This window comes from Nicotiana attenuata, chromosome 4, assembly GCF_001879085.1.
Source record: "Nicotiana attenuata strain UT chromosome 4, NIATTr2, whole genome shotgun sequence".
NCBI classification, from domain to species: domain Eukaryota; kingdom Viridiplantae; phylum Streptophyta; class Magnoliopsida; order Solanales; family Solanaceae; genus Nicotiana; species Nicotiana attenuata.
The window spans coordinates 10,119,484-10,132,069 of NC_031992.1; the positions used below are offsets into that span (position 1 = coordinate 10,119,484).

Below are 12,586 nucleotides of genomic sequence, written 5' to 3' on the forward strand. Positions count from 1 at the left end.
AGAGCCATAATGAAAGAGGACAGTAACCGTATTTGTTTGGATCTTAAAGTAATTAAGAAATTCGGAAAATTCTTGGATCTCAAAGTATTAAGAAATTAGGCAACTTATTAGCAACATAACACAGACTCGATGAAACATATTATGAACAACAGAAGCAATTTGGAGAGCTAAGAAAAATTGGAGAAATATAAGGGATCGCATCAAAAATAAAATAAATAAAAGAAAATAAAAAAGGAATTTAGTACATAGAAACAACTTGCATTTATTAAAAAGAGAAACATAGTGCATTCACAACCATTCATTCCAATATATCAACACCTGACCCTTTTTACATGCACAAAAGACCAGTCAACTCATCTTAAATCATTCTAATAATCCTCATAACTCATAATATTACTCAGATCTACTGCTCATATTGCTTAAAATAAAGTAACAATAAAACCAAATAATAATAAAGATACTAGTAATAAAATAACCCTTCCATTCTTCCTTCCACTCATCATCACAACCACCATTAATTTCACATTACCACCATTAAAACAGTTAATGGTGATAATTATTCCTAATATTTTTTTTTAAATTAATACTGATAAAGCATATCAGCAGAAGCCATAATTGGCTGATTAACATACATCAAATTCCATGGATTATTCATCATATCCTCCTGATAATGATGATGAGTTTCAAAAACTCCGTCATTATTATTATTGTTGTTGTTGGAATTGATGTAACTGAGGATTTCATTAAGAGATTGCAACCTTTGACTAAGTTCAATCATCTGAGCTCTTAAAACAGAGTTCTCTGCTTCAACATTAGCGTACTGTTGACTTGTCAAGTTGATGTTGCTAAGGATGTTGTTGTTTTCCTTTTTCAGTTGCGCAACTTGGCCAATTAAATCATCAAGATGTTTCTGTTTTCTCATCCTTGATCTTCTTGCTGATTCACGATTTGATTGCATTCTCTTTCTTTTCCTTTCATCTAACATTGAAACCTGCAAATCTTCTTCAGAACCTGAGTTCAAAATCTGAGTAGATCCAGTTGAATTTCCACTAGATGTAGCCATCACAATATTTTATATATATACACCTTTAAAAATTTTACCCTCTGTTTTATTTTCTTGGGCTGTTGAACAAATATTAGTACCAAGAAAAAACACAGGACCAAGCAAATAAAAGTAGTACTAATAAATGGTAAAACTAGATATAATTAACTATATAGATAATTATGGGGAAGTGATGATTTCTGAGAAAACGTAGAACCAGTAGAGGAAACAAACAGAGAAAGATTGAACAAGATGAGTTCTGCGTCTAAGGGAAGAACTGATTATATAACCGGAACGAAGGATTTCACTAAGAACAGGAGACATGAATTTGGTTCATGAATAACAGATCAATATTTAGCATTAATTTTTCATACCACAGAAACAGAGAGTTCTTTTACAAATCTGTAAAAAGATTGGATTTTTAATGGGTTTCAGCCTAAAAGACTAAAACCCAGATATTAAATAGCCTAATTAGAGCAGAATAGCGGAGAAAACAAGAAAACCGAAGAAGAAGATATCAGAAAACAGAGGCAAAAATAGCTGAAGAAACTGAAAATGTAAGCAAAGGAGAGGAGGAGAAGAAGAGGAAGGAATGGTCTTTGAGGTTGTAGGTTAATTTAAAGGCAGAAAAAGGTAGGCAAAAGGAAATAAAATTATTAAAGAAATAATTAAACAAGTGGGAAAAAATAGGTGGTGGGTGGGAAAAAGTGAAAGGGCGAGGAATCTTCAAGGACAGTTGATGGTAGTATTTCTTGGTAGTTTAAATTGTATGTACTTTACCCTATAAAAAATTATTTAGATAATTAAATCACAAATAAAGTAATTATAGGTAATTTTTATGATAAATTTTAAATGAATAATTTGATAAATATGATAATTAACGTATTATTTTTCAGTTTACGTAATTTATTTTATAAGGATAGTTCTTTCAATCCATGTGTATTTCTTTTTATCAATGTATATATTCTCTTCGTCACAATTTATATAGCACATTTTAATAACCTATTCAACAAAAAGATAATATATTTTTTATTTAGAAATAGTTCAACGTTAAACTTATTACTCTTTCCGTTTTAATTTGTGTGAGCTTATTTGATTAGACACGTAGGGTAAGAAAAAAAGAGTTTTAAACTTGTGATGTAAAATAAGACTTATATATTTTATGTAGCTATAAATTATTGTATAAAGATAAATTATTTCTAAATATGAAACGGTCATTCTTTTTTGCACGAACTAAAAAAAAATTATATAAATTGAAACTAGAAGAGTTTTTTAGTTAATTTCCTTTAATGTAAAAATTTTTATAACAACGCAAATATTATGACCTGACAAAATCTTAAACTTTTTAACACCACATGGGGGAATTTGTGGGGTGGAGATGAAAGATCACACAAGAGTACAAATACAGCTGTGTCTGTTGTCTATTTATGAAATCAATGAAGGGGAGAAGTACTGCAGAATCAGACGTTTAATATTTACTTTGTTTTCACCACCCACACAACTTTGTCTCCTTATGATTTCACCGTTGGAATATCTTTTACTTTAACTGCTTCAATGGTTAACTGAATGCCGCAAGGGAATCTCTAGGAACGGAAGGTAATACATTAATTTATGTGATTTTTTTTTTAATTCATATAAAAAATTATGATTTTTTTATATTAATAAATAATTTACCTTCATTTAATGATTTATAGCCACACACAATATATGTATCTTATTTTACACTATAAATTTAAAAATGTTCATTTTTTTAAATTTCATACCCAGTCAAATAAATTTACATAAATTGAAAAAGAGGGAGTATTCATTTTCACAACAAGGTAACACTGCCAGAATTTTCCTTTTCTTGGTGAAATGTGCCATAAATAACGAGGAAAAGGAAGAAATAATAAGAAATTTCCTTTTTACATGTTTATTGTATTTTCGAGTACATGTTTATAATTTTTAATTGCACAGTTAAGTCCCAGTTATTTCCAAATGAAGCATTAATTATTGTTTAAAAATGGCGAATATTTCTGAGGAAGAAAATTAAAGACAATCATCTTAGGCACGAAAATTTAAAAGAAATTTTCCACTTGTTTCACGTTAAAGTACTTATGAGTGTCCATAGAAATGTTAAATTGCGTGAAGACCATGCAATTTAAACTTTTAAGTGAAAGTTTGGTACGTGGAATAAGACGGAATAAGGTACGAGATTAAATTTATAGTACTATATTTGTTGAAATTTATACCGTCAATCAAATATAGTATAACTTTAAACTCAGACTTAATCCTGGATATCCTCTTATTCCATTAAGCTTGGGATTATTTTATCTCACCTCCCAAGTGAGGGTAAATTAGTCCGGGATTATAATTTCAGGACTATAATCTCGAGATAATTTAATCTGCGTACCAAACGACCTCTTGATGAAGTAAGTATGCTTCACTGACTGTTGCCTGGTTTGGAATCAGTGAACTCAAACAAAAAGACTTTGAAGTTTGGTAACCTAAATTTTATTTACGTTTGGATTCGTTCAAGATGTTTTTTTTAAAGAGTATTATGTACATATGTCTAGAAGATGCCAAAAGATAAAGATCTAATAATACTATGCTTATGCATTTTGTAAATATTTTTAACTGAGAGAATCAAGTGCATTCAACATGTTGTGTACATTTGCAGAAAGAGAGGCATAGAGGCCTAATCCAATGCTTTTAGAGACCATCCAATAGTTAGATTCCTGCAAAAATAAAATTATTTTTACATGCATAAAGATTTAAACGTAAATCAGTGGGCAACTGGTGTAATTTTTTTTTTTTTTTTTGTGTGTAAATATCATTAACTCCATACTCCACTCAATTAATGAATATCCATAAGCACCAGAAAGAAAAAAAACTTCAATCAGCCCATATTATTTGGTGTTTTTGCCTTTGGCACAACTCCTAAGAAACTACTTACTCCTATAAATTAAAAAGGATTTTGACTAAACTACCTTAATTAAATTTGCATCTTTCTAAATTGATAAGTATAAAGAGCATAGGAATTTCTATTTGTCACGTTGGAAGCATAAACAATCAAGGGTAAATTTGGAAATTTTAAAACTAATACCATCTTGATTATGTGAAACACCACTTATTTTGGACCAAGTATATAGTTATTTCTTTTTTTGTCATTTAAAGATCATGAGTACTGTCATGGGCAACTTTCCATCCATGCCCCATGACCCCTTGGACGCACCTCATGGCTTCCTGGCAAGCCTCCCAACGCCTAGCACTATGGTCGGCCCCGTGGTCTTGGCTACGCCGAGTGATAAGTGCGCTTGTGCCTATGTTGCCCCATCAATAGCCCTCGCCAGCGCCCAGCCGCAGGCAGATGCCAACAACACTGCGCGCGCAGACCCTGATGCTAAAGACAAGGTGTTGCCAACGGACCGGCTTCTACTTTGTAGGAATCTAAGTCCTTTTCATTGTAAATAGAGTAGTTTTATTTCATGTATTTCCATTATGTCTCTCTAGCTTAGTTATGTCAAGTCCTGTAACTTTGATTTATTTTTTTTAAGCACTATTAGGGGGGATCAAGCAATCAAACTTTCTAGCAAGCAAATAATTCTCTGTACTGGTGTCTCTCCACCTCAACACCGTGTTGCTTTTCTGTAATAGCTTTCATTAATGCAATCAAGCTCTCTTTCATTCTCAATTCTCATTTCTGTTCTCTCAATATCTCTTGACATTAGTTTTTCCGCACGGCACTGACAATCTCGTCTAGCGTACGGAGGGGACCTCAGTTGGCAGATAGTAACTACACTGACATCGGTTGCTTAGCCTTACGTCGCCCTTTCAAGGAATCTCAGGAAGGCGCCGCATAACAGTTGGTATCAGAAGCCTAGGCTCGACATCGGACGAGAGAACACATTGCCATTAACACTATTTCTGACCATGGTGAATCATGGGGACCGCATTGCGGCCCTTGAAGAGACGGTTGACGAATTACGACCCATCGTGGATACGGTGCCTAATCTAAGAACCAACCTAGTGCAAAGGTTGAACGACCTGGACCGCAGTATGCGGCAGGCCGAAGGTGACATTACGAACATCAGTCGCGACTTTGAGGGAGACCGACAAACAGCAACCACAGAGGCAGCCGAAATTTTTGGTAAATTCGAGGGCCTCCAACAGGAGCATACCAAGGATTTAGCCTACAGGGCACAAGAGGCAGACATAGTGACTGTCATGCAGCAAACTATAGACAACTTGACAGGCCAGCTCAATGTTGTCAATGCTGCACTACAAGGCCTACTTCGAGGAAACAAAAACCATATCGAGGTTGCTGTGAACCTTGCCCCTGTGCCACAAAAGCTGAAGATTCTTGAGCCAAAACCACACAATGGATCTAGGAATGCCAAAGAAATGGAGAACTTCATCTTCGACATCGAAGAGTACTTTGATGCCGTGGGGAGTTAGAAGAAGCAAAAAAGGTAGCAATTGCTGCCATGTATCTTCAGGGTGATGCTAAACTCTGGTGGCGGGTGAAATACGAAGCCATCGGGGCTGGTGAAGATGCACTCGAGACATGGGCAGAACTAAAGGCAGCCATATGCCTACAGTTCTTCCCCAAAAATGTTGAGTACAATGCGCGGAGAAAAGCTACGGGAGCTCCGCCAGACCAAGTCAGTGCGGGATTACGTGCGGGAATTCTCCGCGCTTATGCTGAACATACAGGATATAGGGGAGAATGACGAACTCTTCACATACCTTGAAGGTTTGAAACCTTATGCCCGCATGGAGATGCAAAGACAAAGGGTAGACACCTTACCCAAGGTGATCCAAGCAGCAGAATGCCTTGGGGACTATCAAGTGGAAGCTCGGAAGGATAGGCCTCAACCGCCCGTTCGAGCGGGATACAAAGGGGGCCAGCCTAGCAATGGTGGCCCTAGCAGAAGTGGAGGAGATCGGAGTGCAACCAAATCTAAGGCTCCTTCCTCAAGCAGCAATAGTGATGCATGAAACAACAACGATCGAGGGAGAAAACCCCCTTTAGGATGTTGTCATTGCGGCGGGCCACATTGGAACAATGAATGCCCACATGCATAGATGAACGCCCTTCAAAATTTTGATGATAGAATGAATGACGACACAAATGATGCTGACTAGACCGAACCAATAAGTGCCTTCTGCGCACGTGTTTGTTCTATTTCTGAGGCCTTAGCGGGAACCAGTGCTGGTATCTGTAAAAAAAAGACCCATGCCCAACGAACAAGAAAGGGAAAAAGAAGGCGGATGAAGGGACTCCTCTTAACCAAGGGAAGACCTTAATGTTCGTCAAGATGAAAATTAATGGCAAGCCTATTCGGGCGATGATAGACACGAGTGCTACTCACAACTACTTAGCCTTAACTCAGGTAGAATGTCTTGGTCTAGTTGTGGGAAATGGCAGAGGTCGTGTCAAGGCTATAAATTTACAGTGAAACTTGGACCTTATGAAGGAAAAGTCAACTTGCACGTAGTGATCATAGATGACTTCAAGCTAATAGTTGGGCTGGAATTCATGAGGCAAACAACCACCATTCCAGTACCTTATGCCGACATGCTACTGATGATGAGAGCAAATGGGGCCAAGCCTAGTGTCATTCCATGCACAACCATAAAGATGGCCGCTGAGAACATCCCAGCCTTGCAGTTGAAGAAGAGAGTCAAAAGACATGAACCCACGTTCCTGGCAACCCTCTGTATTGAAGATATAGAATGCTTCTCGGGTCCCATTCCTGCACCCGTGAAGGTGTCTCTACTAGATTTTGAAGACGTCATGCCACAGGACATGCCAAAACGACTCCTGCCTAGGCACACTGTGGACCATGAGATTGAGTTGGTGCCGGGTGCGAAGCCTCACACCTGGGAGCCTTACAGAATGTCACAACTCAAGCTCACCGAGCTTCGGAGATAGTTGACAAAAATGCTAGACACAGGGATCATTGTGCCCTCCAAGTCCCCTTATGGGTCCCCCGTGTTATTCCAAAAGAAACAGGATGGCACCCTAAGACTCTGTGTAGATTATCGGGCGCTAAACAAAATCACCGTGAAAAACAAGTACCCTATCCCGCTCATGGCAAACGTGTTCGATGGGTTGGGTGGTGCCACAGTTTTCACCAAATAGACCTAAAGACAGGTTACTAGCAAGTCCGAATTGCTGAAGAAGATGAACACAAGACGACCTGTGTGACAAGATATGGGTCGTATGACTTCCTGGTCATGCCATTCGGCTTGACTAGTGCTCCAGCCACATTTTGCACATTGATGAACCAAGTCTTCCGAGAGTACATTGACGAGTTCGTAGTAGTCTACTTGGACGACATTGTCATATATAGCAAAACATTGGAGGAATACCTGGAGCACCTACGTAAGGTCCTAGCTCGACGGCGGGAACACGAACTATATGCGAAGCTGTCCAAGTGCACATTTGCCCAAAAGCAGATAAACTTCCTTAAACATTTCATCGAGGAAGGGCGGATAAAGATGGACCAACATAAGAATCAGGCTATCACAGATTGGCCGCCTCCGAAGGATATCTACACCTTGAGGGCGTTCCTTGGCCTATGCAACTTTTATCGATGATTTGTGAAGTATTACTCTCTCGTTGCATTGTTGTTGACAGAACTCCTGAAGAAGGTCACGCCTTGGGATTGGGGTCCCAGACGAGCGGAGGCCTTCAACACATTGAAAGCGGCTATGTCTAGTAGCACCATCTTGGCCCTTCCTGATTTGGCCAAGCCATTCGAAGTACAGACAGATGCCTCTGACTATGGTCTAGGCGGGGTCTTGCTACAAGAAGGGCATCTAGTGGCGTACGAGAGCCGAAAGTTGAAGGATGCAGAACAACGCTATGCCGCCCACAAAAAAGTATTATTGGTTGTCGTCCATTGCTTACGCCTTTGGAGGCACTATCTGCTGGGAACCCCGTTCGTGGTCAAGACAGACAACACGACTATTAGCCATTTCATAACCCTGCCAAAGCTAAATGGCCGACAGACCAGGTGGTAGGAACGCCTAGCGGAATTTCACTTCAACCTGTAGTACCGAAGCGGGAAGACCAACCAAGTTGCTGATGCACTCAGTCGAAGGGCCGACTTAGCATCGGTGTGCCTACTCGCCACCCTAAGGGGGAGCGAAGTGGCCACCACTATAAGAGACCAAATACAAAATCTACTCTAAAAGGATCCTGCTGCACAGTATTTGGTCGATTTGGTAGGACAAGGCAAGACTCGCTAGTTCTACATGGAAGATGGGTTCTTGAAGATGAAAGGGAACCGACTTTATATTCCTAAAGAAGGAGATCTGCGAAGGACTCTTCTGATGGAATGCTATGATACTTTGTGGGCCGGCCATCCAGGTAAAGAGTGCCCCATGGCGTTGTTGCGTCGTGCTTATTGTTATCCTCAAATGGCTAATGATGTTGCTTAGTATGTGAAGATTGCTTAGTATGCCAGAAAGACAAGTCAGACCGCTTGACACAAGCGGGCCTTTTAGAGCCATTGCCTATTCCAAAGAGACCATGGGAAAGCGTTTCACTGGATTTCATAACGGGGCTGCCCAAGGTCGGAGATCTCACAACTATCATAGTTGTGGTAGATTGGTTTTCCAAGTATGCTACATTTATAGCCGCCCCACAATATATATCAGCAGAAGATACAACTCAACTTTTGTTCTCTCATTTTATCAATATTGGGGTCTTCCTAAAGACATCGTTAGTGATCACGACTCTCGTTTCATTAGAAACTTTTGGACTCAGCTCTTTAAGTGCCTTGGGTCCAAATTGAGCCATAGTTCAAGTTTTCATCTGTAATCTGATGGCTAGACGGAGAGGTTCAATGGCATGCTGGAGGAATATCTCCGCCATTTTGTTACCGGATCGCAGAAGAATTGGGTGAAGCTTCTGGATGCTGCTCAACTGTGTTTTAATTCACAAAAGAGCTCTAGTACAAATAAAAGCGCTTTTGAAATTGTTACCGGACAGAAATTGATAGTCCTACACACTGTGAATGCCCCAAACATGTCGAAATCTCCTCGAGCTGCTAACTTCTCGATGGAATGGAAGCGAAATTTGGAGATAGTGCGGAGCTATCTCGTCAAAGCCCAAAAGCGGATGAAGAAGCATGTTGATCAAAATCATCACTTTTCTTGAATACCAAGTAGGAAACAAAATGATGATGAAACTTCCAAAGTGATACTTGTTCGCAGGGGTCCATGACCCTCGTCTATTGGAAAAATGCATTGGACCTTTGTCCATTGAGAAGCGCATTGGGAAAATTGCATACCGGGTGGATACCCAGGCTGGTGGAAGATTCATCCAGTTTTTCATGTCAGTCTTCTGAAATCTTTTCGAGAAGACATGGAGGATCTTTCCCGGATCCAACTCACAATACCCAGTATTCGAGGCCCTAATTCAACCGGAAAAAGGCATGTAGAAACTATTCTCGATGATCGAGTGGTTCATACTACAAGGAAAGATCACCAAGAGTTCTTGTTGAAATGAAAAGGTTGTGATGCAGAAGAGAATATTTGGGAGAGGGGAACAAACCTCAAAGCCTATAAGAGCCTGATCGATGATTATCTTGCAATTAAGGCACCGGGGACGTCGCCAACTCAGGTGGTGGAGAATGTCATGGGAGGCTTTCCATCCATGCCCCATGAACCCTCGGACACGCCCCATGGCGTCCTGGCAAGCCTCCCAACACCATGCTCCATGGTCGGCCCCGTGGTCTTGGCCGCGTCAAGTGACAAGCGCGCATGTGCCTATGTCGTCCCACTGATAGCCCTCGCCAGTGCCCAGCCGCAGGCAGATGCCAACAACGCGCGCGCGCAGACAGTGCCGCGCGCGCAGGCCTTGATGCTAAAGACAACAAGGTTGTTGCCAACGGACCACCTTCTACTATATAGGAATCTAAGTCCTTTTTATTGTAAATATTGAGTAGTTTTATTTCATGTATTTCCATTATGTATCTCTAGCTTAGTTAGGTCAAGTCCTGTAACTTTGATTTATTTTTTTTAAGCACTATTAGGGGGATTAAGCAATCAAACTTTCTAGCAAGCAAACAATTCTCTGTACTGGTATCTCTCCCCCTCGACACCATGTTGCTTTTTTGTAATAACTTTCATTAATGCAATCAAGCTTTCTTTCATTCTCAATTCCCATTTATGTTCTCTTAATTTCTTTTGACATTAGTTTTTCCATACGGCACCATCAATCTCGTCTAGCATACAGAGGGGATCTCAGTTGGTGGATAGTAACTGCACTGACATCGGTTGCTTAGCTTTACGTCGCCCTTCCAAGGAATCTCAGGAAGGTGCCGCGTTTGTTGATTTTATTTCAAGATCGTGCTAGACTTTTTCATTTTCGTATTGTTTAGTCTATACCGTTTAATCTTTGTTAGATACTCAAAGTTAGGAATACTTTGCTTATAATGTACATGCTTTAATTAAATGCCAAATACCAGAGTAAACGTAGTCAAGAAGATGTAAACATTGACTCTAGTTTGAAACATGATCCTAAATTTTAGCACCATTTTGGAGCATGGTAAAGTCAGAGTTCATTAATTCCTCATTTCTTGTATTCGAACACTAAAAATAACCTCATTATAAAAAATATTTTCTCAAAAATGACTTTATGTCACACCAAGCACAACCAATGTGCACATCTTCTTCTTTCTTTATATTTTTTGTTTTCTTTTATTTCTTTAGTTTTCCTTTGGTTTTCAATCTTTTAACGATACCAATAATAAGAAACAAAAATGGAGGTCGGTATTATTTGATGCCGAGAAAAAACAAAAAATATAATTGTAGAATCAGGACAAGAATTTAGAAAGATCACCAAATACATAAACGAAAGAAAAGAAAAAGAGGAATGTGCCCCTTTAGAGACCAAAACTGTTGAAAGATTTATGAAGATCAAGGAAATAAAAGTGTGAGTCCCACCATTCAGCTATGTTGGTGAGAGGTCAGTTTTAAGCACGTTGTTTGTTTTTTTGATAACTTGATATGTTTATGTGAAAGTCGTAGCTTTAGCTTTGCTTTGCAAATCTCCTTTTTTTTTTTTTGCTTGGGTAGGGGACCTTCCTTTTGGTTTAATAGTTGTGGTGTCTGAATTAGTCCGTCCATTCTTTGATTAATTTTACGAGATATTTGTTGTTTTTTTCCCAATGTAAATATATATTAACTTTATCCATAAAACTTATAAGTAGAAATTACCTAATACTAATATTTTTACTTCCGTTAAAATTTGAACATGAGATCTAGTAGGCGTTTGGACATAAAAATTGTAATTTTTGAAGCAAAAAAAGGTAGTATTTGGAGTTAAGTTGAAACATGGTATTTGAAATTAGAAATGATATTTGGACTAGGGGTGTACATGGACCGATCTGTTTGGATTGGTTCAGTTTTGTCGGGTTTTCGGATTTTTTGTTACTTAAATATTATTTCAATTGTAATTAAACATAGAAACCAATATGATACCTAAATAATAATAATCACTTCACATTCGAAAAAGAAATACAAATTTAATAGATCTAAACATATGATATGAATATGAAAGAACAAAGAGATTAACGTATTTCAATAACAGTTGATGAGAAAGTGATCATATAACCTATTATTTAAGGTTAATAAATATGGAGCACTTCATATTTTATTAAACATTATATCTCGCAAGAGAATCCCAAATATTTTTAGATAGTTCATAAAGAAAAGTCTATATAAAATCTTAAAAGTATATATAAAAATTATATATTTATATATCGATTTGGTTCGATTTTTTTTACTCAATACCAAATCAAAGCAAACCAAACCTAGTCAAGTTTTTTTAATCGGCTTGGTTTGGTGCGGTTTTCCGGTTCTGTTTGTACACCCCTAGTTTGAACATGCATTTCACTTGAAAAATATTGTAGTTTTGTGAGTGGGAAAAAAAAATTTCTTTTTGAAAATTTTGGAAAAATGGTCAAAACCACTTTTTGCTTTTTGAAAAACTCATTTTCGAAAAATTTCCAACAACTTGCAAAATTTCATAGACAAACATATATATTTTTTTAAATAGAAAAAAAGGAATTTTTTTATGACAAACAGGTCCTAGTTTTCTCCCTTTTTTTTCTTTGGGTGGGACCTTCCATTTAACAAGTTTTTTTGTTAGCAAATCGCTATTTATCGCTTTTATTGCTAGTCACTATATAGTGGTACTATGACCTAAAAGTTTGTGGTTGGCTGTCAATGTTTGTAATGATCTTCCCATTTTACCCTTTTTCATTTATTTATATTTTAATTTTACCTTAATTTTTGGAAGTACTAATGCCTCATGATTGCATTTCATTGTCTAAGATAGTTGTTTCTTTGTCTCCATTATATTTCAAGTTTACGACCTCAAATTTATTGATAAGAATTTGTACATTCACAAGGTTTCAAAGCTGAATTGTCCTTATTACATTTTTGGATTCACTTAATACATGTCTTTCACCAATATATATAGTCCTCCATCACTCGTTCGAATAATCAAATTGCTGGTTAAGTATATATGGTATAAAAGTGTCA

At 37.9% G+C, this 12,586-nt stretch overlaps 1 protein-coding gene across 1 annotated transcript; it reads right to left on the reverse strand.

Annotated features, from left to right (window-relative positions):
* LOC109224966 (bZIP transcription factor 11-like) lies at positions 243-1,662 on the reverse strand. The gene has a single exon (XM_019389546.1). It carries the CDS (start codon positions 1,061-1,063, stop codon positions 581-583), a length of 483 nt encoding a protein of 160 aa, XP_019245091.1. The 5' UTR covers positions 1,064-1,662; the 3' UTR covers positions 243-580.

Coding starts and splice junctions, on each gene's coding strand:
- LOC109224966 (XM_019389546.1), bottom strand. CDS start 1,063: ATGGCTACATCTAGTGGAAATTCAACTGGATCTACTCAGATTTTGAAC.